This window comes from Miscanthus floridulus, chromosome 7, assembly GCF_019320115.1.
Source record: "Miscanthus floridulus cultivar M001 chromosome 7, ASM1932011v1, whole genome shotgun sequence".
NCBI lineage: Eukaryota > Viridiplantae > Streptophyta > Magnoliopsida > Poales > Poaceae > Miscanthus > Miscanthus floridulus.
In genome coordinates, this window is record NC_089586.1 from 76,902,169 (window position 1) to 76,922,603 (window position 20,435).

The 20,435-nt window shown below is 45.0% G+C and overlaps 1 protein-coding gene and 1 long non-coding RNA gene across 2 annotated transcripts; one reads left to right on the forward strand and one right to left on the reverse strand.

The window, feature by feature from the left end:
- Positions 1–1,515: 1,515 nt before the first annotated feature.
- LOC136463501 (U-box domain-containing protein 27-like) lies at positions 1,516–3,112 on the forward strand. The gene has a single exon (XM_066462496.1). The coding sequence runs from the start codon at positions 1,595–1,597 to the stop codon at positions 2,933–2,935; it is 1,341 nt and encodes a 446-aa protein (XP_066318593.1). The 5' UTR covers positions 1,516–1,594; the 3' UTR covers positions 2,936–3,112.
- A 4,964-nt stretch (positions 3,113–8,076) lies between these two features.
- LOC136463502 (uncharacterized) lies at positions 8,077–15,719 on the reverse strand. The gene is made up of 4 exons (XR_010761030.1): positions 15,119–15,719; positions 8,617–8,706; positions 8,442–8,533; positions 8,077–8,360 (listed from the first exon to the last, which is right to left on the reverse strand). It is a non-coding gene; the product is annotated as an uncharacterized lncRNA (long non-coding RNA).
- Positions 15,720–20,435: the final 4,716 nt, after the last annotated feature.

A 20,435-nucleotide genomic window follows, 5' to 3' on the forward strand; every position in this document is an offset into this window, starting at 1 on the left:
CCCCCCCCCCCGAATTCTGATTCCACCTCTGATTTAAGGTACATGACCAAATGGACAAATATGGTCACTCAATCAGGTACGTATAACTTGGAAAAAGACATTTTAAACGATTGTTGTTAGGTTTACAGATGTACAGAGGACGATTGTGGTTTCTATGGCTGATAATATAACCACGCAGAGCCACCATAGCGCATAAAATGGATTTTCTTGTAGCAGTAGCCACGATAAAAACGACGCAGAGCGCTCCGGGCCAAGCGCACGACGTCGACGCCTGTCGTCGGTCTAGAACCTTCGTTTGTAGAGCCCGTGGTAAATCGCGCGCGCAGACATCCGCAACAGTAAATTTTTGTTGCGTATAGCACGTCGTCGCCCTCTCGGCGAGTCTGCAACAGCACCATGCATGTCAGCGTTCCAATCCAACAAGGGAGACATCAACGGGGACAACTTGTCACGCAACGGCTGCATAGCTTCGCGGTGGCGCCATGGTGTCTCCCCCCCCCCCCCCCCAAAAAAAAACTAATGCTTGCCTATTTTGACTAGACGTCAGAGCGCTGAAGCCCAAGCCCAAGATAATGTAGTACAGCATCAAATAAAATCGTTGACTGAGATACAGAAACAGAAACTGCTTGCTTTGATCTACTGGAGATACGGATGCTAGAACATCGCCAACGGCAAGCCAAGTGGCAGCAAAAACAACTGGAGAAGACGACCAACATGACGGGGCGCCCGGTCCATACGTCATCTCAATTCGCCTCCTTTGACCCTAGCTACCCTTTCCACGCCAGCTTTCCGCATTCCCACGCCCCGTTTCTCTTCTTCTTCCCCCTCGCTGGGGTTTTTCCTTCTTCTTGCATCGCACCCCCTCAAAGACCCTATATTTGCACATCCCATGGTATTTATGTGGTTCTAGTTTACATTGCCGCAGATTTTGGATCTTCTTCTCCTTTTTGGCAAAAAAGATTTTGGAACTTCTCCTGTGGTGGTCTCCGATCCGGTCCTCGTCATTCCAGCAATGTCACGTACTGGTACTGTACTTCTGCATTTGCCACCGGCGTGACTGTTCAAACTCCCCTATGTTTATTTACTGCCTAACCCGACGCATGAAAAGAGTCTGTCTGTATCCGGACCGAACAGAGGGTTAGTGCAAATTCGTCTGTGCACCTTATCGCATGTGCATGTCTTACATGTGGAACGCTGACATGTTTTCTTTCGCCGGTTTCCTAGCTGCACACTTACAGTCTATCTATCAGCATGCTCGTTAGCTCACTTGTGCATCGCTTCTCTTCTCCGCCACAGCCCACAGGGGCTGATTCCTATACTTGCTCGAAGTAATCTCTGGCTTAATTTCCGAGTCCGGTACCTTACAAATCATGGCCGCTAGTAGTAGCAACACCCAGCGGGGCCCTTTCCGCAACACAGCAGTACTACAGGGTGTGGAACCAAAAGAGCACCACTGCCTATAATACCAGTGGCCCCTTTCCCCTGTTTTCCTCAACGCTTTCCCATTCCCTCGCCTCCACGTCTCTGCCCCCAGCGGCATTGCAGACGGACAGGACCAACAGCACCAAAGCAAGGAATCCACTTGGATCGATCCATGGGGAGGCGCGAGATGAACGGGCGGCTATCGGCCGAGTACCAGGGCCTGGAGGTGAAGGTGCCCAACCTCTTCCGGTGCCCCATCTCGCTGGACGTGATGCGCTCCCCCGTGAGCCTCTGCACGGGCGTCACCTACGAGCGCGCCTCCATCCAGCGCTGGCTCGACTCCGGCAACACCACGTGCCCGGCCACCATGCTCCCGCTCCCCTCCACGGACATGGTCCCGAACCTCACCCTGCGCCGCCTCATCGCGCTGTGGGCGTCCACAGCCGCGCCCTCCTCTCCCTCCTCCTCCTCCTCCTCACCGCCCGCGGCGTCCGCCGTCGGGCCCACGCCGGCCGCGGCCGCGGCCGAGCTCCTCCGCCGGGTCGCTGACCCTGGTGCGGACCCCTGCCCCGCGCTCCGGAAGCTCGCGGCTTTCCTCTCCGACGACGACGTGGACGAGTTCGACAAGAACGCGCTGGCTCGGGCCAGCGGCGCCGCGGAGACCGTGGCGTCCGTGCTGCGGAGGTCCGAGGACAGGGAGGCCGCGGAGGCCGCCGTGCGGGTGCTGGCGGTGATCGCGGCGTCCGACTGCATCGAGGAGGAGAGCAAGAGGCGCGTGGCGGCGGCGCTCGCCGCCGACGCGCCGTCCGCGGCCGCGGCCCTGGCGCGCGTGCTGTGGAGCGGGTCCTCGCTGGAGGCGCGCGTGGACGCGGCGAGGCTGGTGGAGTCGCTGCTCCGCAATGCGGCGGCGTCGGCGGCGGTGGCTGAGTCCGAGGAGCTGATCGGCGAGCTGATCCGCCTGGTGGGCCCCGCGGACGACGAGAAGAAGACGAAGGGCGGCGGCCTGGCCCTGGACAGGCAGGCCGTGGCGGCGGGGCTGTCGTGCCTGGCGGCCATAGCGGCGACGCGGCGCGGCGCCCGCGCCGAGATGGTCCGTCTCGGCGCCGTCCCGGCCGCGGTGCGCGTGCTGGAAGCCGACGCCGGGTCCCCGAGCCAGGCATTCCGCGTGCTGGAGGCAGCGGTGGGGTGCGCCGAAGGCCGCGCCGCGGTGTGCGAGTCCGCGGGGACCGCCGTGCCCGCGGTGGTGTCCAAGATGATGAAGGGAGGGATTGGCGGCGCGGAGGCGGCGGTGTCGGTGCTGTGGGCGGTGTGCCACCGGTACCGGGACCGGCGCGCGGTGGAGGCCGCGGCGGCGTGCGAGGGCGGGCTGACCAAGCTGCTGCTGCTGATGCAGAGCGGGTGCTCGGCGGCGGCGAGGCAGATGGCGTCGGAGCTGCTCAAGATCTTCCGGGTGAACGACAAGAGCTGCGTCGCGGGGTACGACTCCAAGACCAGCCACATCATGCCCTTCTGACGCCGATGATGCCGTCGGCGTCGGACGGATGGAACAGGGGAACCAACTCACATTTGTCTTTTCTTTTCCAATTCCCATTTCTTGATTTTGATTTGATTCTGTGGAAGTACATACCATACGGCAGGAAGGAGGGAAAAAAAAGAATCGCTTCTCTTGGAGCAACACAAACTTGTACATGGGTAGAGAATTTTGGTAGAAAGGAAGAAAGAAATTAATGGATGAGGCAAATTCAGCTTGTCTGTCGGCGAAATCACTCGCTTCGTTTCAAATTGCAATCGTGAACCACGTTACAAGCCTTGTACTACATGCAATTGGCCAAACGCTGCGATCACGTTCTGATGATGTTGGATCAGCATCAGTGCGTCCGGCAAACCAAACATGCGATTTGCATGCCTCGTATTACGTATATATCGTATGCGCCTAGTAATAAGGTCAAAGACGTCAAAACCTCGTTCGCATGAGTCCCGATTGCTTGACATCCAAACGTACGTGTAGCCATGCATGTACCGTAATTTTGATGTACTGGGAAATCTTCTTTTTACATAGTGTATTTTTTAGGAGTTTAGAGGAACTAAACAAGACAGAAGTGTTTTCTTCTTCTTCTTAGAAGAAGTTGGAGAGGAAGAACTGCAGCAGTGAAACTGTGAAAGTGGGGTTAAAAGAGACGAGAAGCGAGAGGAGGCGTGATTCCACTGCATGCATGTGTTGGGCGGGCGACCTGCCGCGCTTGGTCTCCCGCTTTTTCACTTTGTTATTAATCCCCCAACCTCGCCCCTCAACCTTCGCTAGCTTCCTCGCATGCCAACACCAACCAGTCAGACGGAAACCTGATGGGGCCTGCTCCCCGACCATTCGGCTGTCCGACGCAAATGCAAAGACTATGTTCATCAACGTCTTGGCCACTTCGTTTGCTCGCCATCGGATGGACCCGCTGCGGCCTCCTTCTTCTCCCGTCGCCGCCGCCATGGCAATGGGCACCCCCGCCCTGATGTGGCCCAGCTGCCTCCTCCAACTTCTTCTAAGAAGAAGAAGAAAACACTTGTACACTGCAGCGCCTCCTTATCCGAGTAGTACGTACGTACCGCTCCATTTCGTTTATGTGATATAATAAAGAAAAGGGTATTTTCTTCGGTAGAAGCAAAGGTATTTTCCCTAGTGTCTAGTCAAAGGTTGTTCGTTCCGTGCCAGTGTGTGTGTGCGCCATGCCACTCAGCACAAGCTAGGATGACACGGTTAGCTGCATTCGGCACTCGGCTATGCAAGAAAGTTGGGTGGAGAGAGATATTGAGAGAGAGAGAGAGAGAGAGAGAGAGAGAGAGAGATGGTTGCACATTATTTTAGTCGGCCTTTTGACTGTGTCGCCGCCAATAATCCAGGCTTATGCAAGTTGAAGACTTGAAGTTGGCCTTGGCCACTGTCCCTCTCCCACCGCCCGGATCGGACCCAATCTGCAGCTTCCCGCTCTCTGGCGGCCACCACCACCCGTCGGGCCTTCTTCTTCGGATGCTGGTCATTGTACTTGTACATGTTGTGGCCAGTCGGGCAGGCCAGATAGATGATTTGCTTACCAGTACTCCGAACAATTCTGTGGCTTATAAGCCGGCTGATGTTGTTTTATTGTGAGAGAAAAATACTGTATCATGACTAATAAATATGGCTGATACGATCAAGCGAACATGGTGCTTATTACATGCGGAGGTTCTCTAGAAGGGGGACAAGCTGGATTAGATCTACTATGTTGCAAGAGCATTGATAAAACGGGCACGCCATACAATAGAGACGCCTGTCATGTGGACCTTCCCCCTGACATATAGTACATACATAGGTGGGCGTTCATATATTAACAAGATATCAGACCTACTATTACGCCTGTTAAAATAAGCTAAAACGGCTGCACTGCAGCTGGACATAGTACCTTATATGAGTGAGCGCCTTACAGTAAGAATTGCAGCAACACCGTTGCTTTAGTAGAAGCGAACAGGCTAATTGTAACGGTGAAATGGTTGAGCTTGCGGTCATGGCTTATGCACGCAGTTGCCAGAATAAACAACTTTCATTAAAACAGTAAATGAAAATGAAACCATTTGGTGGATTCTCTTGCCTTCTTTCCCACACGAATACTGTCACTTTCAGCAAGGTATGGGGCACATAGGCTGATTGCAAGAAGGTTCGCCACTTCGCCTGTGACTTAACTGCTGCCCAACTGCACCGACCTGGTCAGCAGGAACAAAAGCCATTGAAGTAGACACACGCAGCGACAAACTACAACTCCACGCATAGTACATGCATGCATGCCTTGAAGGACGGGGTTCGGTTACTGCAACGATCAGAGACAATGCAAGCTGGCTACAAGTGCAAAACAAAGTTGAGTTAGGCAGCCTTTGTAGAATGTGAATTTCAATGCTGTAAAAGGATAGGTAACCTGCCACTAGTAACTACTGAGACATGCATTATCGCAACTGGTCTACTCATTATTTATTCAACTCATGCTTAGACTTTTTGGTTATCCCAGGTAAGGGCCATTGGCTCTATGTCTTTGTCATATTATCTACGGTTTATATAAAACCCGCTCATATAATAATTAGCTATAGATATACTCATTGATCCATTCGTCAATAATAATAGTAGCCATACACGTGCGGCACGCACGTGTCTATAGTAAGATAAAACATACTCTTATCTAAACGAGTGATGGAAAAAAGCGTCCGATGGGTATCTTGATAAGGTTAAAACATTCCATAATATGAGGGATAGGTAATAAAATTCTATGTCCAATTATTAGATCACAAATATTTATATTGAGGTGAGATAAAACTCATTGAGTATGTGCATGTTCTGTATCTCCCAGAAAAAAATGACAGATTCTAAATCCCTCGCATTTTGGACGGACCGTGTGAGACAAAGGTAGCATTGTAGTATCAATGCTAGAAATTTATAATTCGAGAAAATGTTTATTCCCATCGTTGAAAGACATGGAAACTACATATCCATACAACTATTACTGTGATACAATTAAACTAAAATCTCTTGTAAATAGAGCACAATAACATACAAAGAGTCGTCAATTTGAACTAACTAACGAAAAAGGTCATATCCTTGAATAAAGATACATGAAACTACATCTCACCATATGAGAAGCCAAACCTACAAAAAAGATAAATTAGTTTATTACTTGTATGGAAATATTTGGAGCATGTTTCTCCAATATTGCAACTGTCTGAACCACATTGCAACAAGGCAGCTGGGAGGCCCGTGATGTTTCTCCAGATTTTGATTTTTAGTTGAAAATCATGGTTTCAAACTTATAAAGTTAGCATAAAATTAACTGAGATCAGAACAATTCTCTGAGGCAGTTGCAACATTTATTATCCAAATTCTAATGAGCTGAAAAAATCGAACCTCAAACCTAAACAATTAATGTCGCCTTATTTTTTTTTACACCAAGTCACTGTCAAGATGTTCGGTACATCTACATCCCCAGCCCATGATCAATTTCTCGTGCTATTCAACCAGACAACCAGGTGAATCCAATCCTTCCTTCTGTTATGAAATCGCAGACGACAAGTGAAGCAATACTTTTAGATACAAACGCAAGAAGAGTAACAGAAAAAACCAAGATTTCATGGCAAGCCGTGGCCTTTTCCTCTTGGCTGCAGCTTGTCATGTGAATTGCAAACCCCAGAGTCCCAGACCAATGCACGATTAGCAAATAGATTTAGAAACCTACCCTCAAGAGAAATAAGACACACTCATCAAATTGCTTCTCAATTCGTTCGATTTACATCAAGCATCATGTTCTCACAACTGAAACCGTCCCACCAGTACTGAGAGTTTGTTCTACATTGTGAAAGTCCAGTGCCAATCCAAGAATAGTGTTAACCCGACTGGCAATGAGAGGGCCCACTAAAGAACACAACTAATGGCCATTATTATCCAAGTTTAAATATCAGGATGATTTATTGATTCATATTAAGATGGCAAAGATGCTTACCAACTTATCAGAGGCCACAAAGCATTGTCGTTGAATAAAAGAGAGATATGCCTCGTGAACTTCCATGACTTCATCCAATGTAATAGCAGACGCCATGCCATCACAAATTTCAGTCCATGCACCACCAACCATGAAGTTTTAGGAGGCTTGGACTCCATAGGCAATGCTTTGGCAGACTTGAGTAAGTGGACAAATTCTTCCAGTTCCTTCTCAGCTGCCTCTTTAGCAAGCTTCCGTCGTAGGAGACTTGTCTAAACCTCGTGTCCCTGCGCACCATCAGGCACCTGATTGACCGCATCCCTACCAAACAATTACGATCTTGGGTGGACTGCTGTGCCGACCATTAACGTCGACAGTTGGCGCGGCACGTAGGGTTGTGCACTTGATCATTGAAAATCGCAAAAAAAAAAAACTCTCATCGATTGGAGCGGCCAGTGACAAGGCGAGGCGTTCCCATCTGCAAAGGCTATGACGGCTACTCGGTGGCGGCCTTTGGGCTCTGGTACAGCTTCTCTGCGCATCTATGCCCCACGGCGCAGATCAAGACGGAATCAATCTACTTCAGCTACGACCAAATATCAATGCAGCATTCTGCACGTTCATCGTCAACAAATATCATTTTTTCCACTACTACAGAAGTTAATTGTAGGGGCGGCTCTAGAGCCTCTGTAGGGGCGGTTGCGCCAGCCGCCCTTCCCAGGGTGTTCCTACAGAGGGTGCCTCTGTAGGGGTGGTTTCCTGATCGCCCCTGCAGTGCCCTCTGTAGGGGCGGCTGGTGTTTTCAGCCGCCCCTACAGTGCCCTCTTTAGGGGTGGCTGGTAATATCAGCCGCCCCTGTAGTGGACTTCTGTAAGAGCGGCTGTATCACCAGCCGCCTCTGTTGTGTGTATTTGTAAGGACGGTTCAATCAAGAACCGTCCCTACAGTGGATTTTCCAGTAAAAAAAATAATTCAAATTTAAATCTGACCATATATATATATATATATATATATATATATATAATTCAATTTCGAATCTGACTGTCATAAATATACATATATATATCCACAAACACAAGACAATTATTTAGAATATCATCACAAGTCAATTCACAAAAGTTCATCATTACAACATAGTCCATTATGAAGTCCATCATTATAACATAGTTCATTAAGAAATCCATAAGTCCACATGCAAAACAAAGTCCAAACCGTTCCAAAGTCTGATCCAAACCATACCATAAGTCCACATTGTCATCAACGGTCTAGGGCTAGCCTATCAGTCTCACGAAGGTGTTGGTATAGAGGATTACTACCTAGGTCGAAAAGAAGATGATGGTAAGTGCCTTTATGGTACACAATCTGGTCCATTATGAAGTTGCAAAGGTCGCCGACCATCTCTAAGAGCTCGTCATCCTTGTATGGGTTCCTTCTCGTGTCTTTATCTTTCTCCAACTACAAGAGAACAAGTTTAGGTTTACTATATCACAACATATGCGAACTTTTCATACTACGAGCGAAGATGTTCAAACTTACCAGATTGGGGTTTCTGTTGTAGCCACCGATGGTACTCATCATAATACATGTGTAGTATCCACAATGTAGACTCTCAGGCTTCTGCTTGGGCACTGTGTGTTTTGCATATGGAGATATTAAGTAATGCTATTGACAGACACGTAATATATGGAGTACCAAAGTAAATAACACTTACCACACATAGAGTTTTGACATACAACTTTTTCTTCCTATTTGGATGATGCCTCTCCTTATGTTCCTGGACATAGTGCCTGAATGCCCTGTTCTAATGGTTTTAGCAAATGCAACTTGTTAGTATCCCACATTGAACCTTACAATTATGTGTACAAACATAGTAGCTAAAATGAGGATTGTCAATATGTATACGTCTTGACAATCGCTATGAAGTCTGTGTATGTCTCGACTGGGAAATCCGCTGAATCAAAGACCCATGCCATGCTATGTGAGAGCCAGACGTCTATGCAAATTCAGTGATCGCTGCATGAATTTAGTCATAGAAGGTACACAAGCTCTTTTGCATCGAACAAAGTATATTAAACAAAGCTAAGTATACAGTCGAACTTACTTGAAGTGGTATGGTATCCATATATTATCGTGTTGTTGGAGATTTTTAAAACATAGGGCAATGTATGCCGCAACCTTGAGGGACTCTTCTAATATTTTCTTGTTCCTGATGTCCTCTTTCTCCTTAAGTGTCTTTCCACCTCCTAGTTCTTTACAATCTAGTTTTCACTCTTTAGGGTAATTAAAATTTATTGATGCTATAGGTGAAGGGTCTATATACCCGTGTTTCAGAGCTGGCCTCTTTCTCACAAAGTCCGCTTGCATTCTACAAATCACGGTGCGGGTTAGTTATAACAAAATCAAAAGATTACATTCATATCATATCAAGAGGGCAAGGACTTACAGGCACCACATGCGAATTAGATTCATTTCCATTCGTCTGAGGTGGAAGCATGCCTGGATATCCTTAAACTCAACGACAATTTGCCCACCTGGGGCTCCAAATGTGCCAGCAGGGATCCATGCTTGTAAGATTTCTAGTTCTGTTATCTGAGCATGCAAGTACCAATCGTGGAACTTTCTCATTCCATATGGCAAGCACTGTATGACTCGGTTTGGTAGGAAGTTCTTGCCTTTTCATATTTATCTAGGCAATCATTTGACCATTTGAGGTTATCAACAGCTGGATACTTGTTAAACCCTTTGTGTAGTTTGCTAGTGGTGCCCTTCTCAGAAGCTGGTGCTCTGAATTCTTTTACTTGGTTCTTAGGCTTGAACTGGTCATGGGCCATCCACTTGTGCACCGACGAGATGTCATTAAGGCCCACATACGATGGCCTTATCTTGATTGGGATTTTGTTTCGAGCTTCCCATTCGGGCATGTCCTTGTCAACTTGTGCATCACCTGCTCCAGGGGCCACTTGTTCTTCACGTATCGGCTGTTCACGAGGCAATTACTGTTCATGAGACACTTGTTGTTCATGTATCGGCTGCGCTTGTTGAGAAGGATGTTGCATCTCATCATGCCTTTGCTCGGTACGAGCTAAAGAAGGACGTGGCATGTCATCATGCCCATGCCCGGTACGAGGTGGAGAAGGATGTGGCATGTCATCATGCCCTTGCTCGGTACGAGGTGGAGAAGTCTCTAGCGTGTGGTGATCATGATCATGGGCCGGTGAGTATACCTCCCCGTCCTCAACGGGTCGCTCCAGAGGATGAACTTCAATCGGAGTTGGCGAAGACTCGGTCAATACAATGTCCCGTCTGTGCCAGAGGATGAACTGGTTCATGACGTCTCCGAGTAACACGAGCCCCTCGGTAGTAGGGTGTTCTATCTTCCAAGTCATGAACTCGGGCTTCACGGTATGCACCTCGACCCGAGTGTAGTCCTATGGGATGTCCCTATTGTGCCACGTGCCGCCCGGAGGATGTGCCACGCCCGTTGCCACCTCAATGATCACATTTTGCCTGCCCATCGGAACCACCAATTTGCAACTGGTTGGCGCCCATATGCGATCGACGGGGGTTCCAGTTGCATTGGAACCTTGACTGCTAGGAACATCTGGAGGGTTGCCAACTACCACCAGTTCTTCGGGCGGCCCCATTAGTGTCTGTGGCTCCATCATAGACAGTCCTTTCTTCATCAACATCTTTTCAACTAGAGCCTTCACTTGGCGCTCAAGATTAGACTCTCGGTCTCTGCCATGTTTCTTGTACATGTGCCTCTCCTCTATGAATCTGTGCTTCCAGGACATCCTCTTCCCTAGCCCCCTGGTGCGTCCTATGTGCTCGGGGTTTCCCAAGGCAACGGTAAGCTCGTCCCTCTCTCTGGAAGGGTTGAATGCGCCCTTCTCCTTGTCTTCAGTAAGTTTCAGTATCTTTGATACTACCTCTCCGGTCTCCGGCTTAGCAAACTTGAGGCTACTACCGGATGAATCTACACTCCTCGCGTATATCCACTGTTTGAGGCGTGGCTTCAACTTTGGCACTTCCGTATTCCCGACAGCTTCGGCCTCTGTGTCCATCTTCCTAAAGACCTCTTGCTTGCCAGCGTAGCCACCGGGGCCTAGACGAGGGTAGTGTTGGTTCTTCTTCGTCTGCTCGCTGTTACGGGCACTGAGGGCCAATGATGCCTCTGAAGTCTTCTCAGCCACGAGCTCCTCCCATTGACTAGGAGTTATGTTGCCATACTCATGGAAAGGAGTTAACTTCTGTTGAATAAAGTTCTTGTTCAGATCCAACCGCCAACGTCGGAAGCTCTGCCCCATTATCTTAAAAGCATTTTCTTGTACCAACTCGTGTGTTCCCTCCGGAAACCTAAAGTTCTACTTCAGCTTCTCCCATAGGTCTACCTTTTGGCTCATAGGTACAAGATTCTAGCCACGGATAGCTAGGTTCAACTTATCTCTAACTACAAACCCGATGTGATTACAAAATTTCGCCCTGTATGTATATGGCTCAAGGATCTGTCCGTCTGGCCCGACCTCTGTTATCACATAGCATGCCTTATCGTGATATTGGTTTGGCTTTCTAATCCCCCCTCGTTTCCTCTTTGGTAGGGCAGTCTCAGTCGTGGTTGTGTCCTGAGGTTGTGAAGCGGAGGCCTCATTGTGAGTATCTATGGCTCGTTCCTCTGATCTCCTTTGCCCTGCTACGTATTGTCCGACAAGACGAGCCGAAGGCCGACGTCGTCTTTTCAGAGGTTGAGTAGGGACGACCTATGTATACGGCAGGTCAAAAGTGTTAGCAGAGGTAACATATAGCCATAGCATTAGCCAAATTTACAAGCTACTAAGGCTTTATCCGTACCTCGTCGTTCGGATCAAAATCCTTGTCCAACTCGTCCTCCGTTGGCCTCCGTCTGGGTTCTCATGGGAAAGGATCCTTGGGACTTACATATCCCCATGATGAGGTGTCGCCATCCTCATCCTCATCCTCATCCTCATCATCATCCCCTTCTTCGCCTTGGGCATCCTCTCCGCCTTCTCTTCCCTGGGCTCCCTCACTAGATCCTCATCATCGACAAGGTCCTCCTAAGTAAGCATCACTTCTAGACCCTTTTCTAACTCGTTATCGAACTGCTCCTGAGTAAGCTGGTCATCTAGTTCTTGCTCTCCATGGGATGGCTGCTCATCATTCACGGGGCATCCAGATGTACTCTTTGATGTTCGCGATATTTCGTGCCTTGTTCTAAGAGATGCAATAAAAAAGTAGTATAAGTAGTAGAAGTAGTAGTACTAGTGGTAGAAGTAGTAGTACTAGTAGTACAAGTAGTAGTACTAGTAGTAGTAGTACTTGTAGTAGTACTAGTAGTAGTAGTACTTGTAGTAGTAGTAGTCAAACAAAGAGAAAGCAGGACTAGCCCACTGCATATGTTGTATGACTCAAACAAGATGGACAGAAGAAAAGATAATGAGGATCTACAGTGTCCTTGCATGAGTGACTACTTTTGGTTACTCATAATTCTATTGTCCAGTAAACAAAGTTACTGCTCATATTTGGTTATCTCTGATTCTCTGTGTTTCTTGGGTTTCTAATTCTAGTGATCATTGTGGTAAATTCAGGTTGACTTGGGAAGTCATTTTTGTTAGTAGATTGGTGATTGTTCTCTGATTGTCTTGAATATGGGGTCCATATTTAAGTTTCTATGCTTTTTTCTTTGACTTGTATGGACTTGTTAGGTACCTCCAGAAAAATCTCCAAGAAAACCATGCCCTTTACATCGAATAGAATTACAGTTCACAGAGAGGAGCAATGTCCTTTACATCGAACGTACTATTTGTGGGAAGTGCTGATATTTCCAATGGAAATTTCATATGCAGGATAGGATACACTACGTCGCTACCTCATTAAACAATTATGTTTTGAAAGGTTTTAGAGCATTTCCATGTAGTATGTGATGATGTGATTGACAGCAGCGATCAATGGGTTTAGCACACACAAGCTGAGCCTAGCTACAAGGGAACGACACCACAACCAAAATCGTTATCACAATAGTGATTGCTACAATCTCTAGTTACACATCGGCGACATACGTTTAACCTTTTGACGTTAAGTAAAATAGCATGGTCAAGGAATACATCACTCGATTTTAGTATGTGATGATGTGATTGACCATCCATCCACAACAGAAATCACGGCATCACGAGTCTTTCTTCAGAAACGCGAGACAAAACTCAGCCGACGAACTAACAATCAAAATAAACCTCAACGGGACTGACCTGAGATAGCGAGCCTGAAACATGATAAGCCCAGAGGATGCTAAAACAAAATATTGGCTCTAAGCAACATAGTTTCTGGTTCTAACAATCATGAACTAGCTCACAGCATAGAACCATTATCACATTAAACTGACACAACATAATATCATCTGCTGATAACACCAGCACACAAGACATTAATATGTTATAAAATGATAAGCCCAGAGGATGTTATAAATTTGTGGTATGAAATGGCAACTCCATTTCATTTAATCGATATGACACCTCAATATGTTATAAAATGAAACTTGGGTTTTTAGTCTTTACCACTAATCAGCATATGCTCAAATCAATTACCAGGAACTAACAAATCTTGTTGCATGGTAAAAGACAACACAGAAGCAATAAGTTATATTTGCAACATGTGAGATTAGTACATCCATGTTTTGGTTTATTGCGAGTCAGACAAAACCAACATTGGGTAACAGTCAGACAAACTGAGCCCCATTTACATATCAGATAATCAAATAAAAAAATGGCGTTACACTACCAGAACTGTGACACATTACCACTGCACAATAAGAAGGGCTGGTATATTGGACAAAAGTCAGAATGTGGTGCTTAATATCCGTCATAGAAGGATACAAAATAAATAAAAAAGAATATGCCCTTGTAATCACTTGATGTGCCAATGATAATGAAAGTAGACCAGAAAAAAAAAAAAAATCTAGTATCACAAAATCACAAGAGCAAGTGTGGTCATTGTCTGACATAGGAGATATGACAGTTAAATGGCTGGACATGTTGACGATGGATAGAAGTGTCAACTACAATAATCACAAGAGCAAGTGTGGTTGCATTGAAATTGCAAGGTATATCTTTATTGTTGGTGTTGGTATAGTTATATGCTCTCACAAGGAAGAGAATTGGAAACTGAGTCTGTTAGCTGAAAATTTGAGCTGTGCACAGATAAGCATTGTTGTGTTAGTTACAGTGACCATTGCAGAATAGTGGAGAAGAGTGGCCAAGACTATGGTCATCTTTCAAGTTCAGTCAATATGTTGAAGTGTGTATGGGAAAGTGTTTTAATCAAGAGGAAAATTGGGAATGCATAATGTATATTTTTGAACCTCCAACTATCAGCTACTATGTTGAGCTTAATTTTCATGAATACTCTGATTTGGTCATCTATGCATTGCTAATGTTTTGGTGCTGCCAAAGTGGACTACAATGTATACATAAATGGCCACCACGACCACCACAAAAGGATTTGAAGAACTATCAATATATTGTTCTGCACTTGGGCTGTGAGCAATTGTTCAGCAGAGAAAAACAGAAGAGCTTTTTGTTGCAAACTATGATTATGAAGAGCTAACACAATGGAAACCCCAAGGCTATTGTTCGTGTGCAGAAACCATGTTAACTGTTGTCTTGTCAGGAACCTCATTACAGACACAGTTACTACTAGAATCGCATCACAGCCCCTGCCAGAAATGGTGAAGTTTTCAAGTCCAGTGCTAAGTGCAGATTGTTAATCATTCATGCAACTGATATCCTACTGAAGAACAAGAAGGCGGATCTGAATCAAAGGTCTTCATTTGGAGAAAGAAGGAAATGTGTGTTAATCAAGCAGCTACTTGGCACTAATCAAGCAATTCATTTGTCACTTGTCAGAGAATTGTGTTTCAGTTTCAGAAACTTCTAGTGTGGCTGCAGCAGATGCTCAGTGGCATGCTATGAACTAGCATCATCAAGGATCAACAGGTGATATTGTGGGATCCAGGTGGTGCTGAATTCTTATTAAACAGACTAAATATCAAGACTACTCTGGAGAAAGAAAAACGGTGCTCCCTGCTTTGTTTTCTATGAGGAGAAAATCGAGGTTTGACAGTGCTGATATCTAGTATCACAAAATCAGCACAAACAACTGATGGTCACTAGAGATGATATACGGTAGCAGCAGGCAAGCTATACCTAACCGATGATGACTGCCTTGACATGGTCGAACGGGGTGGCGTTGAGCGCGTGGAACACGAGGTGCGGCGGCGGGTACACAGGCAGCGGGCCGTGGAGCCGCTCGTGGGCGATGAAGCGGCAGAGCTCGAGCGCGTATGGCTTGCGCAGCTCCCCGTGGAGTGCCTCCGCCCACGTCTCCTCCACGAGGAGCTCCTCAAGCTTCGGCGCCGTAGGCCACTCAGCGGATTAGGGGGAGATCCAGGGGATGGTCCTCAGCGGATTAGGGGGGGAGCTTGGCGTCAAGCAGGTCATGGCCATAGGCGGGCGACGCTCGTCGATGCACGCTGGTTCGGCGGGTAGGCGCGGCAAGGCACGGACGGCGTGGGCGGTCCGGCGTGCTGGCCCTGGCTTGCGGATGCAGAGAGGGCTTGCGGATGCGGAGACAGGCGTCGCGGCCTGGGAACGGCGGTGGATGGGGCGGGGGCAGCGGTTGGGGTCAGGGAGACGGTGGAGGAGGCGGTGGAGGGGTCAGGGAGGGGTAGGCGATGGCGGTGCAGGTGCGGCGGTGCAGGCGGCGTCGGCGGCGAAATTGAACAGCCTTACGGTGGAGGAGTCCGATTTCGTCCAACACTTAGCGCCTACAGCGACGGTCATGGTAATATACGTCAGAGGTAGAGGCGACTGAGGTTATAAGCCGCCCCTACAATTGAATTTTTTTAAAAAAATTCTAAATCAAAATGAATTATTCACACGTAAATAATAAATAATACAGTACAAAATTTTATAATTATTTTTTATAGATATATTTACATATACAATAACTAAAACAGCTACAACAGTTTAAAATTGCAAAAATTGAACCTTTAAAAATGGGAAAAAAATTTTAAATTTTAAAAAATTAAAATTAAAACTACTAAAATAATTTTGAGACACCAAATGATCTCAAAAGAAAATTTGATAAACATCAAAGTTGTAGAGGTCATGAAGATCTACAACTTTTATTTTGGTCATCTTATCATTTGATAAAATTTGAACCTTTCAAATTTAAAATTTTAAAAAATGACAAGTTCGAACCAAAATTTAAGACCCAAAATGATTTCAATATAAAAAGTGATGAATACCAAAGTTGTTCAACTCATTAATATCTACAACTTTTATTTTAGTCAGCTTATCATTTAATAAAATTTGAACCTTTCAAATTTGAAATTTTGAAAATGACAAGTTCGAACCAAAATTTGAGACCCAAATTGATTTCAACATAAAAAGTGATAAATTCCAAAGTTGTTCAACTCATGAATATCTACAACTTTTATTTTGGTCATTTCTTTATTTGACAAATTATTAGCACACATTGTTCACTAATCTTACACGTGTCTCATATAGTTTATAAAAGAGTTAAATACACCAACGACCCTCGAACTTGTAGACGTGTGTCACATAGGTCCATGAACTTGGAAAATGCATTTCTGGGTCACTAAACTTGTTAAGTGGTGCACCGTAGGCCCATACCAGCCACGTGCACATTTTTTGCTGATGTAGCATGCTAGTATGACATATAAATGCACCAGCGGCCCTCGAACTTGTAGGCGTGTGTCACATAAGTCCATGAACTTGGAAAATGCATTTCTGGGTCACTAAACTTGTTAAGTGGTGCACCGCAGGCCCATACCAGCCACATGCACATTTTTTGCTGACGTGCATGCTAGTATGACATCTAATTTTCATTTAACCCCTCACATCTATTTTTCTCATAAAAAATATACCCGGGCGCCCACCCTGCTCACGAACACACCGAGCCGACGCAGACCACGGAGCCTCACCTTTGTCGCGACTGATTTGCCACCGTTCCCACGCTTTCTTCACTATGTAGGTCTCTTCCCCCAGGCCGGCGAGCAGTTTTAACACGCGAGACTGCTCCGCCCCGCTCTCGCACTTGGACCAGGCGTGCGGCCCCATGCACTGCTCCGTGGTCTGCGTCGGCTCGGTGTGTTCGTGAGCAGGGTGGGCGCTGGGGTCTATTTTTTATGAGAAAAATATATGTGAGGGGTTAAATAAAAATTATATGTCATACTAGCATGCCACGTCAGCAAAAAATATGCACGTGGCTGGTATGGGCCTGCGGTGCACCACTTAACAAGTTTAGTGACCCAGAAATACATTTTCCAAGTTCATGGACCTATGTGACACACGCCTACAAGTTCGAGGGCCGCTGGTGCATTTATATGTCATACTAGCATGCCACATCAGCAAAAAATGTACACGTGGCTGGTATGGGCCTGCGGTGCACCACTTAACAAGTTTAGTGACCCTGAAATGTATTTTCCAAGTTCATGGACCTATATGACACACGCCTACAAGTTCGAGGGCCGCTGGTGCATTTAACTCTTTATAAAACCTTATGAGAGATGTGTTATATTTATGAACAATGGCATTACCACTTTGTCATATGAAGAAATGACCAATACAAAAGTTGTAGATCTTGATGAGTTATTCAACTTTGGTATTTATGACTTTTTTAGCTGAAATCATTCGGGGTACCAAAATCTTGTCTGAAGTTAAATTTTTTTGAAATTCAAAATTTAAATTGCTCAAACTTTTCATTTGTATATATTGACAAAACCAACAAAATAAATTGACAGAGAATGATTTTATAAAATTTTAGGAAAAAAATCATTAGATTTGGAGTTAGTATGAGGAAGAAAAACTAGTTACAAAATTGACCCACAGATTAAAAAAAGAAATCACACTGTTCACTATGATCATGCAAGGATCATCTAGAGCAATGTGATTTCTCTTTTTAATCTGTGGGTAAACTTTATAACTAGTTGTTCTCCCTCATACTAACTCCAAATATGATGGTTTTTTTCCTAAAAATTTCTAAAATCATGCTTCAGCATTTAAGTTTGATCAAACTTGGATGTGACAATGTTTTACACATTTTAAAATTTGAAATTTGATAAGTTCAAACCAAATTTTCAAACCCTAAATGATTTCAGATGTAAAAGTGATGAATATAAAAGTTGTTCAACTCATCAAGATCTACAACTTTTATTTTGGTTATCTTGTCATTTGACTAAATTTGAACCTTTCAAATTTTGAAATTTGAAAAAAGACAAGTTGAAACCATAATTTGGACCCCCAAATCATTTCAACTGAAAAAGTAATGAATACCAAAGTTGAATAACTCATGGAGATCTACAACTTTTATTTTGGTAATTTCATAATTTGATAAATTCTTAATACATATTGTTCACACAAACATACGTGAATGTAGTCTCAAACACACACACATAAATGTAGTTTCAAACACACATACATAAATGTAGTCTCACATACATGAATGTAGTCACACACACACATATATGAATGTAGTCTCACACACACATACATAAATGTAGTCTCACACACACATACATGAATGTAGTCTTACGAACACTGACACACTTACATAAACTAGCTAGCCCACCGTGACAACTTTTCCCTTGACACATTTTCGTTCCCATGGCAATACATCTTTGGGCAGGTTCTTTTCCACAGCCTCGATCTTCTTACAAAAGTCTGTGAATAGCGGCATCTCATCGCACTTATTGTAAGCTTCAACATCGTCCACGCCATCAACTCCGATGATATGTTGTTTCCCGGAGGCCACCACGTGCTTTGTCTTCTTCTTTGGGGGAGGTTACTTTGTGGGTCGGGCATATAGAAGACTTGCGCGACACGTTCATCGAGCACCCAAGGGTCATCCTGGTAGCCTACATTCTGGAGGTCAATGACTCTCTGTCCGATCTCATTGAATTGATGTTGCTTGATCCAGCGGCATCGAAACAGGGCCACCTTTATATCTCTTCCATAGTCAAGTTCTCATATATCTTCAATTATGCCAAAGTACAGGACCTTTCGCCCCACTCCGTTGAGAGCCTCTATTTGGCCGTGGGAGCAACCGTGACATGAGGCACAACAGATCATTGAAACTGTAGTCCGACCAGCCGTACTTAGCCTTCAGGATGAGTAGCTCAAGCACAAAACGTAGCAATGTGAAGTATGTCGGACAGCCCTTCTCAGCATCATACATAGTATTCTTCGATGCTTTTGTCACCCTCTCAAGATTTTCTAGACCTCTCTTGCTCTTTTCTGATATTTCTAGTCCAAAGGCCTCAAGCATTTCGTCCAAGTTGTCACTGTCATCTACATCCCCCTCACATGCTTCGTCATCATTGCTGGCACCACCAGCATCATCATCACCTTGTTGATTGCCAAAGCCACCACCTTGTTGATTGCCATAGTCACGATCCATTTGTTGCTTAAGATCGTCTGTGAATCGGGACAAGTATGCTTGGGTTTCAGCTTTATCAGCTAGATCATCGTCGCTGTCATCAACAACCACTGTTTCACCATGATGAATTCACACTGTGTAGTCCGGAACAAATCCTCTCCTAATCAGATGTTCTTTGATGGTACTCACATCTCGAAATGCAATAAGATTCTTGCAATCTTTGCAGGGACAAATAATCGTGTCACTATTCTCTTTCAACGTCGCTGCATGCTTCTCTGCGGCTTTGATGAATTTGTCCACCTCATCACGGAAAAGAGCGTCGTGTCTTAACGAACCATACATCCAAGAGTTCCTGTAGTCCATCTTATAGAAACAAAACAACCAAAGAAAGAATATTACTCGAGAATAATTGTATATACCTGAGACACGCACCATGGTAGTAGAGGATAGTTAATTAATTGACTATTAATGCATAAATATTTTAAAATATAAATTAATTAGTTCAAATAAACAATTTAAAAGAAAACAATTAGCAACATTTAATATTTCATCCACTACCTTTCATGCAAACTCCATTCCAATTTCATGGTAGAGGATAATTAATTAATGGCCTATTTATCCATAACTAATTAAAAACACACATTATAGAAAGGAATCAAAATAAATATTAAATGATAATTAGTAGCCATGCTAGAGGATATTTTACACATTAGCAATAATTAAAATCTTACACATTCACCTACATGCAAACCCTAGTCACATAAAGAAAAAAATGAAAAAGAAAAAAAAAACAAAATCCTAGATCTGGATCTAGATATAGGGTTTCATGACACATGCACCAAACTTCACTAATACTACACTAAAATCAACAAAGATGTACTAACAAAGGGTGCAATCTTACTTCCCTACCTAATTTACCCTAGTATAGTGAAAATTAGGGTCCAATTTCACTCATAACTAGCTCAAGCTCCTGGAAGAGAGAGAAAACCAAAAATCAAATTACTCACTAACCAACGAATTAAACTTTAAATAAAAAGTTGGAGAAACATTTCCTTACCTTTT